Source organism: Siphateles boraxobius, unplaced genomic scaffold (assembly GCF_051911475.1).
Source record: "Siphateles boraxobius isolate OS27281-9 unplaced genomic scaffold, OSU_SipBor_1 53, whole genome shotgun sequence".
Lineage (NCBI taxonomy): Eukaryota > Metazoa > Chordata > Actinopteri > Cypriniformes > Leuciscidae > Siphateles > Siphateles boraxobius.
The window spans coordinates 13,120,619-13,144,771 of record NW_027509175.1 but is presented as its reverse complement, the minus strand read 5'-3'; the positions used below and the strand labels follow the sequence as shown (position 1 = coordinate 13,144,771).

The window sequence follows — 24,153 nt, the reverse complement described above, 5'->3', positions numbered from 1 at the left end:
GGACACCTCGGTGTCACTAAAACATTTCAGCGGATCACTAAACATTTCTACTGGCCTGGGGTAAAATCCACTGTCTCTAGTTTTTGTCGTTCATGTGATGTTTGCCAGCGTGCAGGCAAACCAAATCAAACTGTTCCAAAAGCTCCTCTCAATCCGATACCAGTGATAGGAGAGCCATTTGAGAAGATATTAATTGACTGTGTAGGACCCCTTCCGAAGTCAAAACATGGGCACCAATACATTTTAACAATAATGTGCACTGCAACCCGTTACCCAGAAGCTGTACCGTTGCGTACGTTGAAAGCACAGGTGGTGCTGAAGGAGGTCGTAAAGTTTTGCACTACATTTGGCTTGCCCAGAATAATTCAAACTGACCAGGGGTCAAATTTCACTTCAAAAGTGTTTGGAGAGATGTTGAAAGAGTTGGGGATAAAGCATCACATATCTAGTGCTTACCACCCTGAGTCACAGGGAGCGATAGAAAGGTTTCATCAGACCCTGAAGTCTATGATCCGTATCTTTTGTTTGGAAACTGGAAAAGATTGGGTAGACGGCCTACCATTGCTCATGTTTGCTGTAAGGGAATCTGTTCAAGAGTCACTGGGATTTAGTCCTGCTGAGCTTGTGTTTGCTCACACGGTTCGAGGCCCCTTAAGGTTGTTAAAAGAGCAGTTGGTAGGTAAGACTAATACATCTGTCTCGGTTCTAGACTATGTCAGTTCTTTCCGTGACCGTCTGCACAAAGCTTGTGAACTGGCAAGGGCCCATCTAGCCACGGCACAGTCTAAAATGAAATCTTGCTTTGACAAAACTGCAGTACAGCGCAATTTTCAGCCGGGTGAGTCTGTACTCATTTTACTTCCTGTTCCTGGCTCAGCTTTGCAAGCTAAATTTTCTGGACCATATGTCGTCGAACAGAAACTTAGTGACACAGATTATGTTGTGGGTACCCCTGATCGTAGACGAAAGAAGAGAGTATGTCACATTAATATGTTGAAACATTATGTTGCACGTGAGGTAATTAAACCCTCTCTTCCTTCCACATCGGTGTCTGAACCCAGTGTGTCAGTAGATGGTACAGTAGGTCCTGCCTGCGACGAGCTGATGCTGGCTGAAAAAACAACTGAAGTACGTCTGAACAATTCAGCTATAATGGATAATTTAGATTTACATTTATCCTATTTGTCCAAGAATCACAGAGTGGATGTCATAGGGTTGTTACAAAAACATCCCGTTCTGTTCTCTGATGTCCCAGGAAGAACCCCGGTGCTGTCTCATGACATTGATGTAGGTAGTGCTCTTCCCATCAAACAGCATCCATACAGGGTGAACCCTGCAAAGCGTGAGATCATGAAAGCTGAAGTAGATTACCTGCTTAAAAATTCTTTGGCGGAACCCAGCCAAAGCCCCTGGAGTTCCCCCTGCCTGTTAGTTCCAAAGTCTGATGCTTCATTTCGTTTTTGTACAGACTATCGAAAGGTAAATAGCGTCACCAAGCCTGATTCCTTTCCCCTACCACGAATGGAAGATTGTGTGGACAGAGTTGGTGCTTCAAAGTTTGTCTCCAAGTTAGATCTATTAAAGGGCTATTGGCAGGTCCCGTTAACTGCACGTGCACGTGAGATCTCTGCATTTGTAACCCCAGACAACTTCCTGCAGTACAATTGTATGGCCTTTGGGATGCGAAATGCTCCAGCAACCTTCCAACGCCTCATGCAAAAAGTTTTGTCTGGTTTGCCTAACTGTGAAGCTTACCTGGATGACATTGTAGTCTATTCAAGTACCTGGGAAGACCACCTCGACAGTTTAGAAAGTCTGTTTAACAGATTAAGTGATGCTCGACTAACCCTAAATCTGGCCAAGTGTGAATTTGCTAAAGGTGTGGTAACTTATCTTGGAAAGAAAGTAGGTCAGGGTTATGTAAAACCTGTTACAGCTAAAGTAACCGCCATTATTGAATTTCCTACCCCTAGTACCAAGCGTCAGTTACGCCGTTTTTTAGGAATGGCAGGGTACTATAGGGGTTTCTGTAAAAACTTTGCAATATTAGTTTCTCCCCTTACTGACCTGCTTAGTACGGTGAAGAAATTTGTTTGGACTCCTCAGTGTGAGTGTGCTTTTGTTGCCGCCAAAGACCTTCTCTGTAATGCCCCGGTCTTGTCAGCTCCTAACTTTTCTCTTCCATTTAAATTGCAAGTAGATGCAAGTGCTGTGGGAGCTGGCGCAGTCCTGTTGCAGGATGACGGTGATGGTGTCGAGCATCCCGTCTGTTACTTCTCTAAGAAGTTCTCTAAAAGTCAACGCAACTACAGTACCATAGAGAAGGAAGCTCTGGCACTAGTGATGGCACTCAAACATTTTGAAGTGTATGTGGGAGGTAGTTGTATTCCTCTAGTCGTCTATACTGACCATAACCCTCTAATTTTTCTTTCTCGCATGTGCAACCAGAACCAGCGTTTGATGCGCTGGTCACTCTACCTGCAAGAGTTTAACTTGAACATTCAGTACAAGAAGGGCTCGGAGAACTTGCTGGCAGATGCACTCTCCAGAGCCTGTGATGAAGATTAACGGGGGGGGGGGGGTTACGGTATATGTGATTGATGTTGTACATGTAAGATATTTACAAGCCATTGGTTGTAAATTTGGTGATGGGGGTGTTACGTCCCAGGGCGTAGTTATTATGTGTGCAATGTTTTGGTGTTTTTTTCTTTCTTTGTTCTCTCTCTCTCATTCTCTCATGTCCAAATGGGGGCCAGCTGATACGAATTACTATCATCTCCTGGTTCCCACTGATTGGCTCCTGACTAGGGAAGCTCGTGGATAAAGCTGGAAAGGAAAAGCCAGTTGGAGGAGATCCTCTTTTGACTCCAGGGTGCCCAGACTGTCTTCTCCTGCCTCACCCCTTTGCATGTGTGTTAAGAGCAATTGTACATCTTGTTGTCAATTGCTGACATTGTTGATTGTTGTTGATCTGAACAGACTTGGACTGCGGTTAAACCAGCTCTTTTTACATTCTTCAAACCAGTTACCAGACTCCTTTTTGATTTAAGTTTATTTTGGAAGCAGTAGGGAGGAGGATGCCATTTATGTTATGTCCACCTTTTTCTCCTGTGTTGGGCTAGAGAGGGAGTGAGGTAAGGTATTTGTTATTCTTTTCTATCTTATTTTGAAAGGTTAAGAAGGCTTTTCTCCTATAGTCAGAACTTTATGTTTATTGTTTTGGCCTTGTCCCCTCCCGAAGCCTATTGATGCTTTCCGTTTCCTTTTGTACTTTGGATCAATCCAAATAAAGTCTTTTTGAGTTCTAAAAATCTGTGTGATTTGTGGAGTGAGACAGGGGAGGAGAGTTCTTGGTTGCCCACTTGTTGATAATTTCCTTGTTACTGCCTCCCTGACCCCTTAGACTGGGGAGGCACGTAACAATATCCATAAAGATAGCGTAGCGTGTTTCTCCTAACAGCCCAACATGTGCTGGAGTCCCGAGCTTGGTTTAGCAGTATCAGAAGAGTCCAGACTTCTGCACTCACTGATGTGGAGCTGCTTCTGATGAGCACGTATATCTGATAGCGGATCGATGTGGATTCAGAAGCTGTGGCGCGATCGAACGTGACGTGAGAAAGAAGCCTGGCCTTGATTAGTCCTGGAATTAACAGAGAGCTCGGGTTTCCCCGTCTCGGCCCACGATTTGCGGTTCCTAAATGAGTCGGAGCGCTCTCTCGTTTTCGCTATCCCATCATTCTCTCCAGGGCTGCACTACATGATAAATGACTTATTGGGTGGCCACTGACAAAAGTCTCCACACACCAGCCAGGCAATAAACAACAATGATTATTGATTTTTCTATGCGCCTCGCCACAAAACAAAATGAACCAAAGTGACATGTGGTTTGTCGGGACTGGCTTCAGGTTCTGCGAGCAGTGTGGGCCGTCACATCATCTCATGCGGCAGTAAATTAGGCTGGAGGTGCTGGAGGTGAACGGGCTGGCAGAGAGTCTCTCGACGGGCCCCGGGACCCACCAGATGGCGGTGGCCATATGTAGGAGATCCCTGTGGCCAGGTACACTAATGAATACCGTGGAGAGTTGCTCCAAGTTTTTTTGGCATGACTTTGTTCGCTGGGCATAATCAGATCCCATGGCTGCTTTTGCCGCAGCATGAAATCTCTATCCCAATTTTTTTTTATTTTTTTTTTTTTACCTATACTTTTTTAGAATAGTGTCAAATGCCTGCCGTATTGTTCACAGGTTTGTATGCGTCATGACTAACTTAGTCCCATGACATTTTCCAGCTGTGCAGGACAAAATAAATCACCATCAGGGCTAAAAAATATAGGGATTTTTAGTTCAGCACAAAACTTTTTACTTGTAACTTATAAAAAAAAAAGTTTTAAATTAATTCAGTTATTAGGGTTTAATATGTTTTAATAAATAGTCAACATATCTATTTTTATTTTTCAGTAATATATTATTATATTGTTTAATATTTATTAAACAATTACATATTTTTATTTATATCATTTTATTTATTTTTTGTAATATCTTTATTTTATTTGTATTAATATATATTACATGTTTTTTCACTTTTCAAAAACTTGGTAACAACTGATATTTTTTTAATTTTAATAATATATTATTATAGTGTTTAATATTTATAATTAAATATTTATATTTAAGTATTTAATATTTAAATACATATGTATTCAACAATTAAATATTTATATTTATATATTATAAATAATTTATTTAATATTTATATTTAATGTTTTTATTAAATTTTGTATTTACTTTTTTTTAGCAAAACACGTATTGCATTTTTTTACTTGTCAAAAACAATTGGTAACAAGTTTTGGATTATTAACAGGGAATTTTACCCTTCTAGTATAATATAATATAATATAATATAATATAATATAATATAATATAATATAATATAATATAATATAATATAATATAATATAATAATACTCTCAAATGTGTTTATTCTGGATTATTAACAGGGAATTTTACCACTCTAATATTATATTATATTATATTATATTATATTATATTATATTATATTATATTATATTATATTATATTATATTATATTATATTATATTATATTATATTATATTATAATACTCTCACATGTCTGTTTATTCGCGACCAGCAATTATATAAGCTTAATTTTCTTTGGTAAAGCATTCACTGAGGGATGAGATCAAAAATAAAGTCAGAATAAAGTTGACAATCAAAATAAAGTCACAAACACTGATGAAGTGTGTCAGTATATTGTGTAAGATATGCTTATAATGTGTGTATGAAGACTCCAGCTATAAGATCAGGCCTGTTCTTCAGTCACGACGTGTGCCTGTCATCCATTAAATGTCAGCTTCTCGCTTCACTTTAACACAAATGCAACTAGTTTTCCCTCACACTGCCTAATTTCATAAGCTGTGCAATTCATCAACGCAGAGACCTTCAAGTGGAGCCAACGAGTCGAATTAGAGATACGGCCGTCACGTTGGAAGTACAGTGATGTGGTGCAAAGTTAAAGAAGCTCTGAGAAAACAAAGCCAAACAGAAAGACGTCGCAGGGACAGAAAAGTTCCTATTGTTTGCTTTGGGAAGGAAGCATCTGTAGTGGTATCATTACAACTGAATCTTAACTCAAGCTGGCAGTAATTACATTTCACATAATGACTGTTTGATTGTAGTGTAAGACAAATTAGCTTCCCTTAAAAGTGAGTAAATGGAAGTAATTGATGGTGGGGTTATATTGCTGAATGGAAGACAAACTAGCTCTCCATCTTCCAGACCTCCCCGTGGATCCAAACCGAGTCGTCGTGTTTCTGCGGGAACGGCTTGATGTTTTCTGCTCATATGTGGCTTTTGAATTGGATTTCTCTCTGTGTGAACTTTATCTGAGCAGACAGGGTTTTCATGTTTCATTATATTATGACCACAGTTGAGTAAAAACACAACACTTACACTGCACTACCACGCTAGATAACTGGAGAACAGCTTTCATTTATATAGACAGAGTTTTTATGTAGATTAGATTGATTTTCATAACTTGTTTCTGCTTTCTGTCTGATAGTGTTCTGTTCACACAGTCCCGTCTTAAACTCTATTAGCAAATAGAGAAAAAAGAGAAAAAAGAGTGAAAAAAGCAACACTAATCCAAAGTATTAGATGCTCAAACAAACAGATTTCATGTTAGAGAAACAGCCATATAAAATCAGAATTGATTGATATTCACTCTTAAGCTTGGATAAAAAAAAAAAATAAAAAAATAAATATATATATATATATATATAGGCCTATATATCTTTTACACTGAAAGAAAAAGAAAAGCCAGAAAAAAAAATCTAATTTCAACTTTACATATCATGGTAATCATGGTTAAGTTACCTTGGAGGCAAAAAAAATAATACAAAATCAATCATGTTTAGGCATAATCAATCATGTTTTGCACCATACTGCATCATTTTACAGCAAAAGAGTTTATTTATCTAGTTTATAGATTATAGCTTAATGTATTATAATTACACTTTACAATATTAACCACCAGCGAACAATAATTTTGTAACATTAGTTAATTCAAATACAACTGTTCATTATCAGTTCATGTTAGCTCAAATCTATTAAATAATATTAGCACAAGCAAATTTTGATATTTAATAATATGTTAGTAAATGTTGAAATTAACATTAAATTAAAACTTGTTTTTAAATAATATAGTTAACTAATGTTAACAAATGCAACCTTATTGTAAAGGGTTACCATATTATATTAAATCTTATTATTTTTAATTTTATATAATGTTATTATTATTTTAATGTTTAATGTTTATTAAATATTGTAATGTTTTATTTATATAATTTAATCTTTATTTACAATTTAATTTTTTATTAACATTTTTTTTTTGCAAAACATTTTTATATCAGAAAATACAATTATGTTATGTTAGTTCTAATTTTATTTTTGGTATATTTTCATTTATAGAATTACTACATTTTACAAACAAAAGTTGTGTTTGCTACTATTTTGTTCATTGCTCTTTTTGATGCAGATTAAAGTTAGGCTAAAGTTGTGGAAAGCAAGATTATTTGATACACAAATAGTTTTGTATAAACTAACTTTCTGGCACACAGTCACTTCCTCAGGATAATCTAATATTTATATTTATATTGAATTATTGGATGTGCAGCGGGTTTTTCTGAGCTCTGTACGTTTGACCAAAGCTGTTACCTTACATTACTTCATGCAGAAATTTGCTTAACTTGCACAGTGAGCAAATAGTATAAAAACTGAGTAGAAATTTAAATTGCTAAAACCTTTTCTCAGGAAAATCCTGAAAACTTGGAACTATAGCAGTTTTTAAATTTCTGTGCCAATCTCAGAGGAATCACTTGCTCAGTTGCTGAATTTACTTCTATTTTACTTTAATGTTGTGATAGAAAAGTTTTACACTATCCCTTCTGTATATAAGGAGATGCTTGTATAAAGAAGACATCAAACTTTCAGTTATATTTACCAGCAGCATGATTGGTCCAGGGAGATATTGGTCCATCAAAAAGATGCAAATTCACAACGATGCCCCGTGGAGGAAGAAGCTTGGAATCGTTTTATGAAGCAAGTGGTGTGGTAGAAATGTCTATTAACTCTATCATTTCTATAATGATGCAATAGAGAGTAATCATCAAAACAGGCGACTCCTGAGGAATAGAAAATAACGAGAAAAGAAATAAGCAGGCTCTTTGAATATGATCATGTTGTTTTTTTAATTTGAAGTTATCCTCGGGGTGTGAAGAGTTTCTGTTAATATGAGTTTTGGATTATTGATCACCTTTTAAAAATGTAATTTGTAAAACAAAGTGTTCTGTTCTCTAGATATGACTCGTTCCCTTCTTCAGAGTTTTTTATTTTTATTGTTTTTTTTTACGTTTTTCAGCCATTTTCTGTCCACTATAAATGCAGGAAAAGTTGCATGCCAAACTTTAAATATGCCGTATGCCCTTTTACAAAGTCTTGATTTTATTTTTGGGCTCTTTGGAATAGGTTTTAATGCTTGAATGTAAAAAAAAAAATGTATGAATGTATGTTATATTGTTGCAGATCCTCTCTTCCTGTCTGTCAGAAACTCTCCTGAGTGAGTTTCTCAAAAGCATCGTTAGCAAACAATGATTAGTTCCATGGAATTGTGTTGGTAAGGACGAAACTAGTGGCCAGTTGGCTTTAGTAAACACACCTCTGTTTACTTCCTGTCTCTATGAAGCCCCTCCTTCCGAAAGCACACTGTGCTCTGATTGGTCGGCTGGATCAGTGTCTTGTGATTGGCCAAGGGCTTTGAATTTGTTTGGGAAATGTCCCGCCCCTTCCGCCAGTTTCAACACACTACTAACTAACTAACTCAACCAGGCCCCGCCCCTTTTTAATGCGGATTAATTGTTTAAATGAGGAATACTGTGAGGTGTTCGTTCCCGGAAGAAAGCTCAAGACTACAATGGAGGCGTTTCAGGGAGTTCAGAAACACTGACACTGATATAGAGAATAACTCCTGCTGGAGTTTGCTTATTGTCTTAACCAAAATTATGGGGAATAATAACATAATTGTGTATATACATTTGTGCATGTCCATAGCAGCATGCTGGAGTGCATGTATAGATTTGTTTTCGAGGCCATGTTTCTGTTAAAGATTGTGTGCTCTTGAATGTACCTTCAGTTGTGTAGGCCTTGATATTTCAAGCATGCTCTCTGGTAGCAAAAGTGTTCCAGGTTTCAGCCAATGTGTATAGGTCTATTCAAACTCTTTTTTTGCTACCTAATTGGTTAGTAATCTAGTTTAATTGGGTTTGAGGTGGGAAGGAGAAATCATACAGCAGATTGTCTTCATTAGCTACAGTAACATGACAGGACTTTACTACAGCAGTTAATGTGTCAAACTCTTCGTCTGGTTGGATGTTGAATCTCTTGATGTAGAGAGCATGTTCAGTGTCGGTGAGCATTATTTGCACAGTATAAACCAATGTTTTTTGCTTTCATTATTGAAGATTATTTCTAAATCTCCAATGCATTTTGTGTTTCAATAAACTGTTTGATTCACTTTTTTCTTTTGGCAAAATTTTATTTATTTATTTCTTGTCGACAGCACAGATGGGGTTGTGTTTGCGTCAGCAGAAGACTTTTTTTTATTAAATGCATGTAATCCCTCTTGTATAATCACCATATTTTAAATGCATCTTTAATCTGATTGGTGTTACTTTGCTATGCTTACTGTATATGCTTACTGTCTTAGCACAAATCCAGAAAGAGTGATATGAAACTTGAGGCTTTGATGATGTAAAATACAGTATGATATAAAGATTTGACTTTTACATTTATCATAACAAGATACGATTTAAAATTGCATTAAATGTGAAGCTAAATGGTATGCATAAATAACATTTTGTTAATGTTTTTACATCATATTAAAAATGTTAATACTGTATTTGCAGTCCATTTTATCTCTGTAATGTGAACTGCGTGCCTTGCATGCAATGCGATCGCTTTGGATAAATGAATCTGGCAAATGCAAAAATGTAAATATAAAATGGAATTTATTTTCAAGTAGAACATGATATCAAACTGATGATATAAAATTTACATTAACATTAAAAATGTTTGTATTTATTTGAAATAATATTTTAAGTAATATCTTTATTCAGCAAGGATACATTCAATTGATCAAAAATTATATAAAGACAATACAGAAATGTTCTTTTAAACTTTCTATTCATCAAAGAATCCTGAAAAAATGCATCACAATTTCCCCCCAAAAATTAAGCAGCACAATTTTTTTCAACATTAATAATAATAGGACATTTTTCTTAAGAATGATTTCTGAAGAATAACTTAAGAGTAATGATGCTGAAAATTCAGCTTTGTATCACAGGAACAAATTGCATTTTAAAATATATTCACATAGAAAATTGTTCCTTCAAATTAAAATGCTATTTCACAATATTTTACTGTTTTTACTGTATTTCTGATATTTCTGATCAAACAAATGCAGCCTTGGTGAGCAGAAGAGTTTCAAAATCATTGAAAAATCAATGTTTTACGTTTTATATATATATATATATATATATATATATATATATATATATATATATATATATATATATTAAAAAAATATATTTATCATTTTATATTTACCAGTCAGTTTCTCACAGGTAAAAATGACTTTGCTTAGTAATTCCTATTCACAAACTACTGATATTTCTGGCTCAGCCATAGCTTGTGTTGGGGAATGACTCTGTGGGCTCTTCTGGCAGAAGAGATCTTGTTGCGTGTCTGTGGTAAATGGACTTTGTCTCTCACTGGCGTTTGAACACCAGCAGCACTCACTGGAGCTTCTCAAAAGTCAGCATTTCCAGCTAATTACAAAGCTGCGCTTCAATCACACTTCGTGCTCCAGCTTCCAGAGATAACCATCCATAACGATCCGCCACATCTGTGCCGAGATAGACCAGAGAGACCGAGGAAAATGAAAGAAAATGAATAACTTAACGTCTTGGAACGGTGTGTGAAAACCTCATGTTTATTATGACCTCACCTCAACGTGCTTAAAACATTTTGGGTTGAAGCCAATGTAATGACAGGCTTTACATTTTGCCCTCATGAATTACTTCCATCTTTTTAAGATGAAATATGGGGGCTGCGTCTGTCACTATGTGTGACGGGCTCATCTGACACAAACCAGCTGTCGGCACACGGTGAGGCGAGCGATTGACTTAATCCACAACAGAGCGTCTCATGAGCTGAGAAATGTTTATTGTGCTTGAGATTTCTGCTGACCCGAAGGAAGATTTCAGTGCACTTCATTTCATCTTGAAGCTCAGGAGACTCATTCGCTCTTGTAGTTTGGTTCTCTTGGTTCATTTTGTCCGGAGCGGTGTGTTCACACTTGGCATGTTTGGTTGGATTAAAACGAACCCAGGTGCGATTGCTCTATGAACCGCACTAACCAAACCTTTAGTGGACTTCTTAGTCATGTTTTTTGTTTGTTTGTTTAAATATCACCTTTGTATCAGATATTTCTCCCAAAGTTATTTTGGAGAAATAATAAATTGACACAAATGAGTCAATAGTAGTTAGAATACAGAGCTATACAATGAATATTGAGCATTTTAATGTGTCTTGAGTAGCAAATCAGCATTTTAGAATGATTTCTGGAGGATCATGTGACACTGAGCAATGCCAGCGTAATGATGCGGAATATTCAGCTTTGCATCACATGAATAAATTACAGGTAACAGTAATTTTAAATTGTAATATTATTTCACAATGTAACCGTTTTTACTGTATTTTTGATCAAATAAATGCTGTCTTGGTGAGCAGAAGAGACATTTTTCAAAAACATAAAACAATTTTTACTGACCCCAAACTTTTGAACAATAGTGTATCAACTAAGTTTTATTTCTCCTAAAAATCCATCTAAGGAAAGCAAAAAATGGACACAATGATTTACATGCGTTAAGCATTTTCTCCATTTAATGTCATTGTCATTGCCGTCTTGTCGGAACATTTGAGCATTAAAGAGAACTCATTTGCAATTTTACTTTAAAATGGGGAAAATGTTTTGAAATACCCTTGACCAACCAATTACAGATATTGAAAGCATTGACGGAACTTAAAAGGCATTAAACTTTAATGTGAAAAAGTCACAACAATGAATATTGAGGCTTATAATGTCTGTTTCCTATTATTCACACCACAGACGTCTTCAGATTCGGCACTGTTCATAATTTGCACAATTTCTCGCTCATTACATTTAAAATCGAGTAGACTCACGCAAGACACAATCAGAAATTAAATCGCACACATGCCTCAAAATATTCTCAGTGAAGAAGTCAATATATATAATCGAAAATAAGCGCTTGTATCTGCCTTGCTCGGTATGTAATGGTCTGATATTACTTTTCAAATCAGCAGGCTGTTCTGTTATGGGAATGAGATTTTTTCTCCCAGGCTGCCATGTCATTACCAACACACTCTTGTTTGTCGCTTTTCCTCACTGCAAGCAACTTATGATTCCCCGCCAAATTTTGAGGTGATTTTAAATGTATCATTAGCCTACAGTTTGGCATTTCCTCCATACATCATGTTGTCCCTGGATCCGCTCGTGCCAGAAGCGTTTTGGCTGTGGTTTAGAGGCGATGCAGTGCTGGGCTGGCTCACTGCATGTTAAATCCAGCAGGTGTTGGGGACAGTTTTACTCAGGAAAACACTTTAATGCTGAGATGGTGCAGATGGGACAGGTGCAAAATGCAAACTGGACAGATTGACTGGAAGGATGCTATTTATACTGTAAATGTGTAATACGTTGCTGTTGGGTTGTAGAAAGAATTCGGTGCTTTTAGGAACTCATAAGAATACTGCTTAAACTAGAGCTGCATGATTATTCATTAAGAGATCACAATCTTGATTCAAACACCCACATGACTCCTAAATGACAGCAATTTGCCTGTGTCTATTTAAGGTTTGACTAAATCAACATTTAGATCAGTGTTTCCACTGTCGATGACCCAGACAGAGCAGTTATCATGTACAATATAGGTATAAAACCGCTTCACAAACAGTCTTTTCAATCACAGTTTCATTATTTCTGTTACAAATATTCATATTATCTCAGAAGTCAGCTACTAAGATAAAAGTTTGTAGTTCAGATATAAACACAGCGATCAAAATAGAGCAAAGTACCTTTTGAGAGTAACATGATGCTTAAAATAACGATTATATCGATTACATCCTTAAACCAGGCGTGTCAATGAATCATTCATTCAAGAGATTTGTGCAAAAACACTGAATCATCTAGTAATGAGACAAGTGAAGTCTTTATGAGTGAGTCATTTACTCATTCATTCAAGAGATTAGTTAAAAAAACGCTGTAATGAAACAAGTGAAATATTTATGAGTGAGTCATTGAATCATTCATTCAAACTACAAAAATGCTGATTCAACCAGTAATGAAACAAGTGCAGTCTTTGAGTGAGTCATTGAATCATTCATTCAAGAGATTTGTTCAAAAACACTGAATCATGAAACAAGTTAAGTCTTTATGAGCGAGTCATTTACTCATTCAAGAGATTAGTTAAAAAAACGCTGTAATGAAACACGTGACATTTTTATGAGTGAGTCATTGAATCATTCATTGAAACTGCAAAAATGCTATTCAACCAGTAATCAAACAAGTGAAGTCTTTATGAGTTAGTCATTGAATCATTCATTCAAGAGATTTGTTTAAAACACTGAATCATGAAACAAGTTAAGTCTTTATGAGTGAGTCAATGTATCATTAATTCAAGAGATTTGGGTAAAAACGCTGAATCATCCTGTAATAAAACAAATGAAATATTATAAGTGAGTCAGTGAATCATTCCTTCAAACCGATTTTTAAAATAGTTCATTCAGATTAATTCAATTTTTTAAATAGACTCCTGCAATTAACAACTGATATTAAAGAAATACAAACTCTTAGTATAAATCATGTCTTGGGAATTTGTTTTCAGTGTAGCTTTAATTTGATTTGACTTTATTATTGAAAAAAATCCTTTTTCACATAGATGGAGGCATCTTCATTTGTATGCTTACTTGAACCTGGTTTAGACCTTTTCTCAACAGGGAAACTATTTAAAACATCACATTGAACATCTGTCAAGAGCTTGTCAAGCATGAAGTTTCAAAAATAGACGGGAAATACATGTTCACACTGACAGTCAGACAAGTTTTCTATTTGTTTGCAGTCATTAAAAAGCTCACCTGCAAAACACACGAGTGGAGGAAGTTTGAGGACGGCTCTCACACATCCATCTGTGGCTTTGACGTAATTAAAGATGTCACATCCAGCGGCGACATGCACCGCTAATTTCAGTTGGTGCACCTTCACATCTTCTGTGCGCTTCGGGAAATCACACATCACGGCTCTGGTGTAATGAAGCGTGTTTGATTTGGTGTGATGAGCTCCGTGTCCCCCAGTGCGGCTGTGTGAAATATGTCCTTCTCCCGTCCCACAGGTGAACATCTGCGGGTTTGTTCCCAAGGCTACACCTGCTGCACTTCAGACATGGAGGACAGACTCGGCCAGCAGAGCAAACTGGATTTCGAGAAATTAGTGGATGAGAGCAGCCACACCATACGGACAGTATTTACCTCCAGGCATAAAAAGTTTGACGGTAAGTGTGCAGCATTTGTTGTGCTCTATCCCAATATTAATGTCCAGGCTTTTGGTTCAAAGACTTGGCCTTAAATAAACAGATGCAATGCAAAGCAGTTGTCCTTTCAGTGTGCAAATAACACTGGAATTGATGTCTTAATGACACCTGGCTGAGTTAAACTTGGAAAGAGAGAACAAAGAAACAAATCTTTGAAGTCAAAAAATGTTTAGTGATAAGTCAATTTTGTGAACGAATCATACTGAGTCGGATCTTTTGAATGAATTGTTTGAAACTGTTCAGAAAACTGAACTTGCATATGAATCTTGGTGCAGTAAAGTAACAAAAAAATAAAATAAAAACAAATTTGTTGAGCTGGTTCTAAATTATTTGTTCACAATAGTTTTGTGTTAAGAGATTCATTGATTTTCAAAAAAGTTAAATTTCCATCGTTTGCTATGTTTTGTCTACTTTGTTGCTCATGAATAACTCAAGCTTATAATTGTCAAGGCAAACAAAGTCTAAAGTCTGTGGACTTAAATAAACATAAAGTCTGGTCGATTTTAAGTTGCTTATGAAACTTTGAAGTTAAATTGTTTAGGGTTACTAGCAGGCCCGGAGTGGGTAATCGGGAGAATCGGGGGAATTCCCGAGAATTCACTTTTGGGCCGGTCGAGGATTTTCTTTTTTTACACGTTAGTCACGTTAGTCTATCTTCTCTTAAATTAGGCTACACACATTCTGCATTCTGACACCGCAGTGCGCAGCCTCTGCAAGGGTTGTACCATGTGACGGAGTTCTCCCCTCCCCTAAAAAATAGAGTTGGTTGGGTCCATAGCCGGTCTTTTCCAAAACGTTTTCTCAGGTAGGCTACTGATAGCTGGGCCGGCCCTGCCGTAACGGTACGCGTCAGGGAGGATGGATGGGAGGAAGAGGCCAGGAGGCGCTGAAAAAGCCAGGTTGAAAAAAAGAAAGGCATTGGAGGATGAAATGTGCCAAGCTTACAGATTTATTTTCAAGAGGACAAACACAAGTGGCAACAGGTAAATAGAGATAGGCCTAGTAATGATTAGCATTAACAACGCTGCAACATAATTATTTGGCTAATACCGTTGTAGCGTTGTCAACCTATTCACAAGCAAAATATTACATTTAAAATATTAGCCTTTTGTATCACGATTCATAGACTTTGCAAATATTATGCAAGTATCGATAACACAACTCAAGCTTGATCTGTGTATGCAGTAGACGCTTCTGAGCAGCAGATTAGCCAGTCTTCCGCTGAAAATGAGGAGACCATGACTAAAGGGACAGGTAGAGAGGATACCAGAGTAAACAATATGAATTAAAGTTATTTAATGTAAGAAAGAGCAGTATGCTTTTGTTAATTTATCAACCTATCCTTGCGGAATAGTGGAATATGTTTTGGTAACTTCTCAGCTTAAGTGAATTATTATTTAAATGTGATTTGGAAAACGACCGGCAGATTTTGAAAATACACAATTCAAACGGTCCTACCTTCTTTCCTCCAACGCTGGCTCTGACTCCACCCATTCGAAGAACATGGACGTGCAATCATGGACGAGCGAAAACTCAGATGTGCGAGAGATTGTAATGGCGATTTACTACTAATCCTGGAACCGGCTTTACTGACGAGATGCGCATGCGTCACAAGCTTTGAGTATGCGCACGAAGGGGGTCACGCGCGCTGGGGGGAGGGGTGTGTTGCGACCGTTTGATTGACAAACTTACTGTCCAATGATTCTAGGTGGTCTTGGAAATTATTGGCTGGAGTTTTTCGAGTCCTGCCCATTCCACAGATGATTAAATTGCTTAATTTTCATTTCAGTGCTTCTAACTCAGTGGCTGTAAGTGGGTTAGGAATAGGATTTCAAGTTATTTTGAAAAAATGGACAAAAAAGAGAATCACATACCCCACCTTTAACCTTTACATTATATGTTGAACCATGGTATTAATAAAAACTACACAATAGTAAGAGCTGAACTGTTGCTTTTATTCATCCAATTTCCACCACCTTGGAAAAAGTGGGCCGGTCTTAGGCCTGAAACTCCCGGGCTGAAAAGTGGCCCCACTCCAGCCCTGGTTACTAGTGGTAAATTGTGTCAGTATCTGAATTTTTTGTCTTTTGAATCAGTTCAGAAATCCGGTTTAAATAATTAATTGACAAACTGCTCACTGAAAAGTTAAAAAAGAAAATAAATATATGAAGCTACTTGAAGCAGAAATAATCCAAATATGTTGTAAAAGTTAAATGTTACGGAGACTTAACTATAGATGTGATTTTGTGCAGCGGTGGTCAACTTTTCAAAAGTAATTTCTATAGGTAATTGAATTTTCTTTTGATAAGGAAAGCATTGGAGCTGTGTTCTGTTGAAACGGTTATTCTTTGGGGCGAATTGGACTTGTTTGTGGAAATATATGCTCTGACTCACTTGTAATCTACTTTTGCATTCACTGAAATGTTCTTCGTGTAATCATTTAAATTAGAACTGTTTAGTATCTACTTTTTAACCTTATTATGACTTCCTGTAGGGGTTCAGGCCTTAATTATGCGGGTCACACCCCCTCCGAACCACCACTATAATTCGCCTGGAAACCATGTAGCTCTGACTAATTATATAGTTTTTTGAAATGCCGTAATGAAGGAGAGCTATGGAGTACATATTCACAGGTTATGTGAAGGTTAATATTAGCCCTCTCGAAAAGTTGGAGATTTGCATGTAGTGTGGAAGGAACTTTGCAGTGTTCTTAGATGACCCAGCTCATATGGATTCACTTTTTATATAGTTTGCATGCACTATATATATATATATATATATATATATATATATGTATGTATAAAGAGTAAATACTTTAACAAACATATTGCCCATTGTTAGTTAATGTTAACTAATTCATTTAATAATGTTAACAAATGGGACCCTATTGTGAAGTGTTACTGTATGTATTTATCATCAGTAAATCCAGTTTATTTCAATCTCATCCATTTCAACTAATTGAAAATTGCTTGTTCCTCATATTTTACCAATGCTCCCAGTTTTTAACCGAATAAATGTAATGGTTTTCACAATGAAGAGATTGATGCTGATTCTAAGCCATTGCAATAAATGCATTTTGAAAATATTATTTAAACAAAATCAACTTGATGCATATAGTTAAAATAAAATCTAAAACCAGGATTTTTTTAAATTCAGAAATCTTAGCTGTTTCATAACTGTTTCGTTTATGTATGAGTGACAAAAATGCATCACATTAAGGGTATTAGATTATGTTAAAACTGTGTAATACAAATGGATGGAAATTGTATATGCAATTCAAATAGCTCTTAAATGTAAGCCTTTTTTTTGAGTGTACAGACCCATGCAATGAATGTGAATTGTAGCTCAGATCATTTGATGAGAAATGTTTGAGTTCATGTTGAAATTCTTGGCAAATTTGAAAATTGAAAATACTGCAGACAAAAAAAAAATGAAATAAGTAAATCTCCATTTAATTTCAGTGCTATCTAGGAGAAGGAATTGAGCTATTAAAGCGATCTCGTGTGATTTTTCTTTCATTCCTATGAGAATGTGAACGGGGTATCGTATCTCAGTGAACGACTGCGAGACAAATCTCTCCGCTGGTTTGCATGTGATGTTCCTGAGAGACAGAGGCCGTTATACGACGTGTCATGCTGGAAGTTTCTAGTGGCTTGACTCTACGCCAACCTGTATGCAAAGCAACCCACAGCAATCCTGTGACATAACAAACCCTTCACGTTGAGTTACCGCCAGCTGATAACCTACATTATTTTCTCTGACGGCTCCAAGTCCACTCCAAACGAGTTCTTCTGCCCAGCTCTCAGAGAGCTTGTGTTGAACCAGAAAGCCTTGTCTAACACTGAGACTATGATGAACACAGCTGGCCTACACCGCTGACAGTCTGTTAATTACGCCGGCGAGCTGCTATAGGATCTGATTATAGATGCTGTTTTGGGCCAAAGGAATTTTCATTAATAGTGAACAGAACCATTAATACTTAAGCAGTGCCATTAATAAATTAAATATACAGGCATTATGGCTTTTTAGCCATTTAAACATGAAAAGTTTTGTAGACGAAATCACACCCATTCAGAGTACCGTTATTAATTATGTTCTGCTTTTAAATGGATAATATGTTTACACACTTAGTTAACTGCATTAGCATTAATTAGTAATTAGCATATCAGCATGTAATAATTTGGGCCTGTGATGAAGGTGCCGTGTGCCTTGACGGCTGTTTTAAGGTTATTAAATTCTAGCCCCATAGTGATTCATGAAAGAGTGTCTTCAGGATATTTCATCTCAAAATTAAGAAAATAAAAAGTTCTCAGACCATTTAGGACCATTAAAGGGGTCATGAACTGGCTTTTAAAAAAAAATATATTGTTGTCTGAGGTCAATTTATGACGTTCGCTTGGTTTTTACATTCAAAAACATCAAAATGAATAAGTAATAGGCTATTTTCTACCCTAGTTTTGAGCCTAGCTCAAAAACGCTCGGTTTTTATGGGCATCTCGCATTGAAGACTTGGAAATAAACGCCCACTGCTGTGAGTGGATAACAGTTTTGCATAATAATGAGTTTCAACTCACTCGTCAGTGCACGTGGGGGAAATTGTTTTGAAAACTTCCAATGTTGTAAAATGGCAACCGGAATGATTCACCCATACATGTTCGACCCAGAGTCCGATCCCGAATCGCAGGACAATGAACCAACAACACCTCAAATACAACGGATACTTCAGCATGTGACAGCGTGGTAAGTTATTGTTAATTCTTCTTCTTCTTCGAGTCCGTTGCAATCTCAAATGTCGTTCTGCCAATATCTGGCGCAGATCACAGCTGATCTGGTCGGTTCAGCCAGGTCCTGGGCGCTGCACTGTTAATTGTTTATGCTACTTCTAATGTAGGCTATCTTTAATGTTTTTATAGAAATTTTACTCACATAAGTGTGTTGCACCATTCCTGTAGGATCCAATATAGAAGGCACAGCACCGTTTTTCAATCTTAATCGGTCTGCAAATCCTGTCTCGACCTGTGTCTTGTTTACAAAACAGTCCTCGGCGAAATGAAGCGAACAAACGGACAATGTTTTACCCACATCAGCTGGAACCTCATTAAATATAAATTTTAACCATGCATTCCTATTGGAATCACGAGGAAGCTTATGCAGCGACTGTCTTCTTCCACAACCAGGCACTGCACAATATTTAGTAAACGGCATGTTTACTGCTCGGTAGCTCGATCCGGTTCGTCATCACGAGGTAGGCCTTTGTTATTTAGCTATGTCTGTAATGCGCGAATCGGTGGGCGGGGCTAAACCGGCCGTGTTGAAGTAGGCGTTGATCTTCTTCTGCGGGGGAGGTGTTTTATCCTCTTTGACGTCATAGTTCCCCAGTTTGAAAAACGAGTCGTTTGCTGAGCCTGGTGTCAATAAAAGCATTTATTGGACTAACAAGGACGTTTTCAGTTCTGAAACTTACAGGATATTCTTATAATATGGTGACCTCTTAGATGTCAAAAGCTCAAGGAAAATTTGATTTCTCAGTTCATCACCCCTTTAAAGAGGCCATTTTTTGAGGAATTAATTTATTTTTCTCTTATAAAACGCTAAAATTATGATATACGTTAATGTAATGCAAAAACAATAATGATTTATTATTTAACATAGTATTTATTTTACTGCCGTTATGTTTATTTAAATATTTAATCATATCAAATAAAGTATTGCATTTATTTTATCATGGGGAAAATGGAAATTGTTATTTAAGACAAATGATTAATAAAATAAATTACAAAAAAGTTTGGTTGCATTAAATTAATGAGAATGAGATTGACATTGCAGTAGAACATTTGGATATAAAAGAATGCAAAAAACTTAATCTTAATCTTTATAATAAGTATTTGTAGTACTGCCCTATTTGCTGACTTATTTATTTTAATTATAAAATTTAAATGTATTTCATTATTTAATCTTTACATATATATATTTTATTTTATTTTTATTTTTTAATGGAAAACTGGGAATATTAATTAAGGCTAATGATTGTTAAAAAAATAAATTATATATAAAAGTATAAGAATAAAATCTTTTGGGTTAAATTAGAACATTTGGGTGAAAATTGTCATAAAATAATGCAAGTTTTTATTGTACAACCTTTATGCTGATTTAAACATAAACATATTCAAATGTACTATATTCAAAATATTTTAAATATATTTAATGAATACAAATATGTGAATCATCATCATTTAACGCTAATGATCTTTAAAACATTTGTAAAAAGTTTGATTTTATTACAGTGATGAGAATTATATCTAAAATTTGGTTTAAAATGTAATAAAATAATTTTATTTTTATTTTTTAAGGTTTTAAAAAAACTTAATTTTTATATTTCATTGTCATTATACTAAATACGTAGTGTATGCATTTATATCATATTGATTTTTAAGTTAAATGAGACCGTTTAATGTTTTAATGACATCCATCCAGTTAGTAAACGCATGAATGTAAAGCGTTTATCTCTGAGATGAATATCCTGCATCTGTATTATTGAACGGCTCACTTCTGGTCGTAGTGCGAGGTTTCTTTATCATCTCCGGCTCACGGTTTGCTTGTCTTCCTGCCTTTATCTCCGAGGGCAGGTGTATCTGACAGAGACCCACACACTTAAACACACACAAACACGCGCATATACACACAACTTTATTTATCACTCTGATAGGCACTGCAGATTTGGCAGCTAATCCCCAGAAACACCTTCAGCTCGGCGGGATACATATCGATCTGTCCGCAGTATCTTTTTTCCTAAAAGCCGAACCGTCGCGTGATGAATGGATCTCTTTTTGTGCTCTGTTGGCTGTGAAGTGAAGTTAGTCAAGTCCTTCTGCTTTCCCTGAAGAGGTACAGTCACACCGAAATTGATGTGAACTGCAGATTGTAATCTGTTTTTACATATCTTGTCTGTCGTATGCAGTGATGGGTAGATTATTTACAGCAGGGTTCTCAAGTTTTATCAAAAGCTTGGAGTGAGATCACATGCGGTTAGGGGAGGAGCCCTAATGGAGCCCCGCCCCCATCCATCCCCGCCCCCAATTTTACCCATAGCTTGTTTTCACATGACGTCACGTCGCTGCGTTGCCATGGCGATACATACAGATGGAGGGCAGGAAGTGATTTTCTATATTTAGGAATCACTATAACAAACTCAAAATGCCTATGTTTTGCGTCGTTTATGGTTGCTCAAATCGATCAAACCACGAGGAGTTTTTATCGTGTGCCAAAATTTGTTGTTCATAAGGGGGGAAAATACAAGAAATTGACAGAAAAACATCGGAAAAATTGCCTTGCAAACCTACGTCTGCGGTCGGGAGGAGCCGAATGGGAAAAATGCCCGTGTGTGTCAGTGATCACTTCGTCAAAGCTGAGTTAAAGGTATTGTAGGTAGAAATCCCCAAAAATACTTTTTTCCAATTTTTTTCAAACTGTCTTTATATATCAATGCATAACTAAAATGTAAGTACTCTGGAAAATAAATTATAAAAATCGAGTGTCTGTAGTTCTCTCAGGACTGTAATAAACACAGCTCATTATTCCAACCGGGACGAAAGAAATAATTGGCTGGGCTGGGGCGACTGTCACTCTCCCTCGCTACCATGGATACCACCTCTGCTGATACAGGAGGAGCCCAAATGCGCGCACCCGTTTGAAAAGGAACGGAAGCTAGTAATAACAAACAATTATGGCAGAGAAAGAACAGTCACAATTCTCAGTAACGTTACCTGCATATAGAGGCAGCGAAGTCAAACGAGTTAAAAAAAGGAAGACAGTATTTGAAAAGGCTATGAACAAAAAGTCTTTGGATAAATAAAGAAATCATAAGAGAGTCGGCGTGGCTTTCCAGCGTCGGCTACTACTGAGTGATCTCAAGGAGCTGAAAAGTGACTCCATGATGGCTTTATTTCTGCTGGACAGGTAATCTTGCTGTTTTCATTTTGATGGCATTTATTTTTTCATGAAGCATGTATCACTAGCACACCTAACTACCTAATATTAGCTACCTAACGTTACGTAGCATAACTAACGGTACTGGCTTAGCTATGACAGTGTAACTTTGGTGTCGACTGTTAGTGAGCCAGGGTTGAGACGATAAATAAGCAATAGGCCTATCTGCAGTCGAAAGCTGTTTTATTTAATTTCGCCGAATCTAACTTTAGGTTAAAAAGTTTAGGGGATCTATTTTTATACCTAGCTTTACCCTCTGCCTAAACTGTGTTCCTATTTTCACCGTGAACTCTACCTACTCCGTTTTTTCACGTTTGGTTTGTTGTTATATGCTCTACATATGTTTACATATGTCTTTATGTTGTATCTGTATGTGCTATACAATATATGTTGTGTGTGTGTGTGTGTGTGTTATATTATCTTGGGTCTGCAATGCAGTTGTGAGAAGGTGTTTGAGTGTATGTAATTCAGTTTATCTGTAAACAATCTTATGTTATGAATCTTACAAATTCACCTTCATCACAGTGTAACTGATAGTAACGGCAAACGTGTATCAATGAAGCTATTTATAGCTTTGCCTTTATATTGAGTTTGATTCCGTTACGAGCTTGTAAAATATTTTAAACTTTACAAGTATCGTTATGCGAGCTGGATAGTGAGTACTAACAGCCATGTTAATTGTTTATATTCATACTGATAAAGTTAGTTATTTTATTACTTGTGATTCTGACATGATGTCACTACATCTGGTAAAGCTGGTAAACACGTCCGACTCTTCCAGCTGAGCGAATGGCCGGGATCGCGAGTTCATTTGTTTTGGGGGCGAGGCTTTGGAAGGAGCCGAGTAGGGAGGGGGTGGGAGTTAATGGAATAATGAGCTGTGTTTATTGTAGTCCTAAGAGGACTACAGACACTCGATTTTTATAATTTCTTTTCCAGAGTACTTACATTTTAATTATGCATTGATATATAAAGACAGTTTAAACAAATTTTGACAAAGTATTTTTGTGGATTTCTACCTACAATACCTTTAATATAGCTTATGTGTCTGTTTGTGCAACGTACCAGTTTTTGAACTTTGTAAAGTCAAAGTATGTCTGTGAGACGAGGTAGTTGCTGATATCTACCGCCTCAATGGCAGGCAAATCTTTCAAGTTTTTAACTGCATCAATAATAATGTATAAGATGGGCTATATATATTAAATGTTCTAACCTAAAAATGTTAGACAAGCTTTCTTCCAACTTACCTTATCCATCACAACATGTGTTTGCACGATGTTGTTGGTTACCTAGTAACGAACTTTGGTGGTCAGAGAATGTCTAATATGGGGAGAAGTTTCACTCAGTAAACTTCCGGGTTCTGAACTGGTTGCAGTTCCACTCTGGCTCCATATGAGGGCGCTCACAGGACGAGTACAGAATGAATGGAGGTCTATGGAGCTATACCCCTCAAAATCCACTTTTCTCACGATATAATTTTTTGTCTAGTAATTTGAATGTTGTATTCGAAAGGAGATGCAAAGAAATTACTCATTGGTGGGTGTTAGATTTTTTAGAGTCACTCATTTGCTTTAAAAAGTCTTTTAAAATGTCAATGACGTCATTCACATCGTTCCACCCAAGATACTGCTTTACGGCAATCCTTCAGTCACTTTGGTGCTTTCGCACTCTGCACTTTCTTTTCTCTCGAAACAGTTTTTGTTTTGTTGTTTTTAAACACCACGCCGAAAATACACACACACATTCTGGTCCCGCTTCGGATCTCACGATGCCATCAAGCGGTATCTCTGGTCGTAATCAGTCCTTCACTGACCAATCAGCGTTCATTAGCAGAATGCTAGCGTGTAATGGGCAACAACAACTCAACCTGTAAGAAATCGAAAGGACATATAAGTACTCGTTCATTCAACTTTCGACCTATAACCAATGTT

General features: G+C 36.5%; 1 protein-coding gene across 2 annotated transcripts in view; it reads left to right on the top strand.

Annotated features, from left to right (window-relative positions):
• The window catches only part of gpc6a (glypican 6a), a 227,648-nt gene that overhangs the window by 37,916 nt on the left and 165,579 nt on the right, over positions 1–24,153 (top strand). For both annotated transcript variants that reach the window (XM_077205398.1, XM_077205399.1), the window contains exon 2: positions 14,039–14,197. In XM_077205398.1, the coding sequence (XP_077061513.1) occupies positions 14,039–14,197 (159 nt within the window). The remainder of the gene's footprint in view (positions 1–14,038; positions 14,198–24,153) is intronic.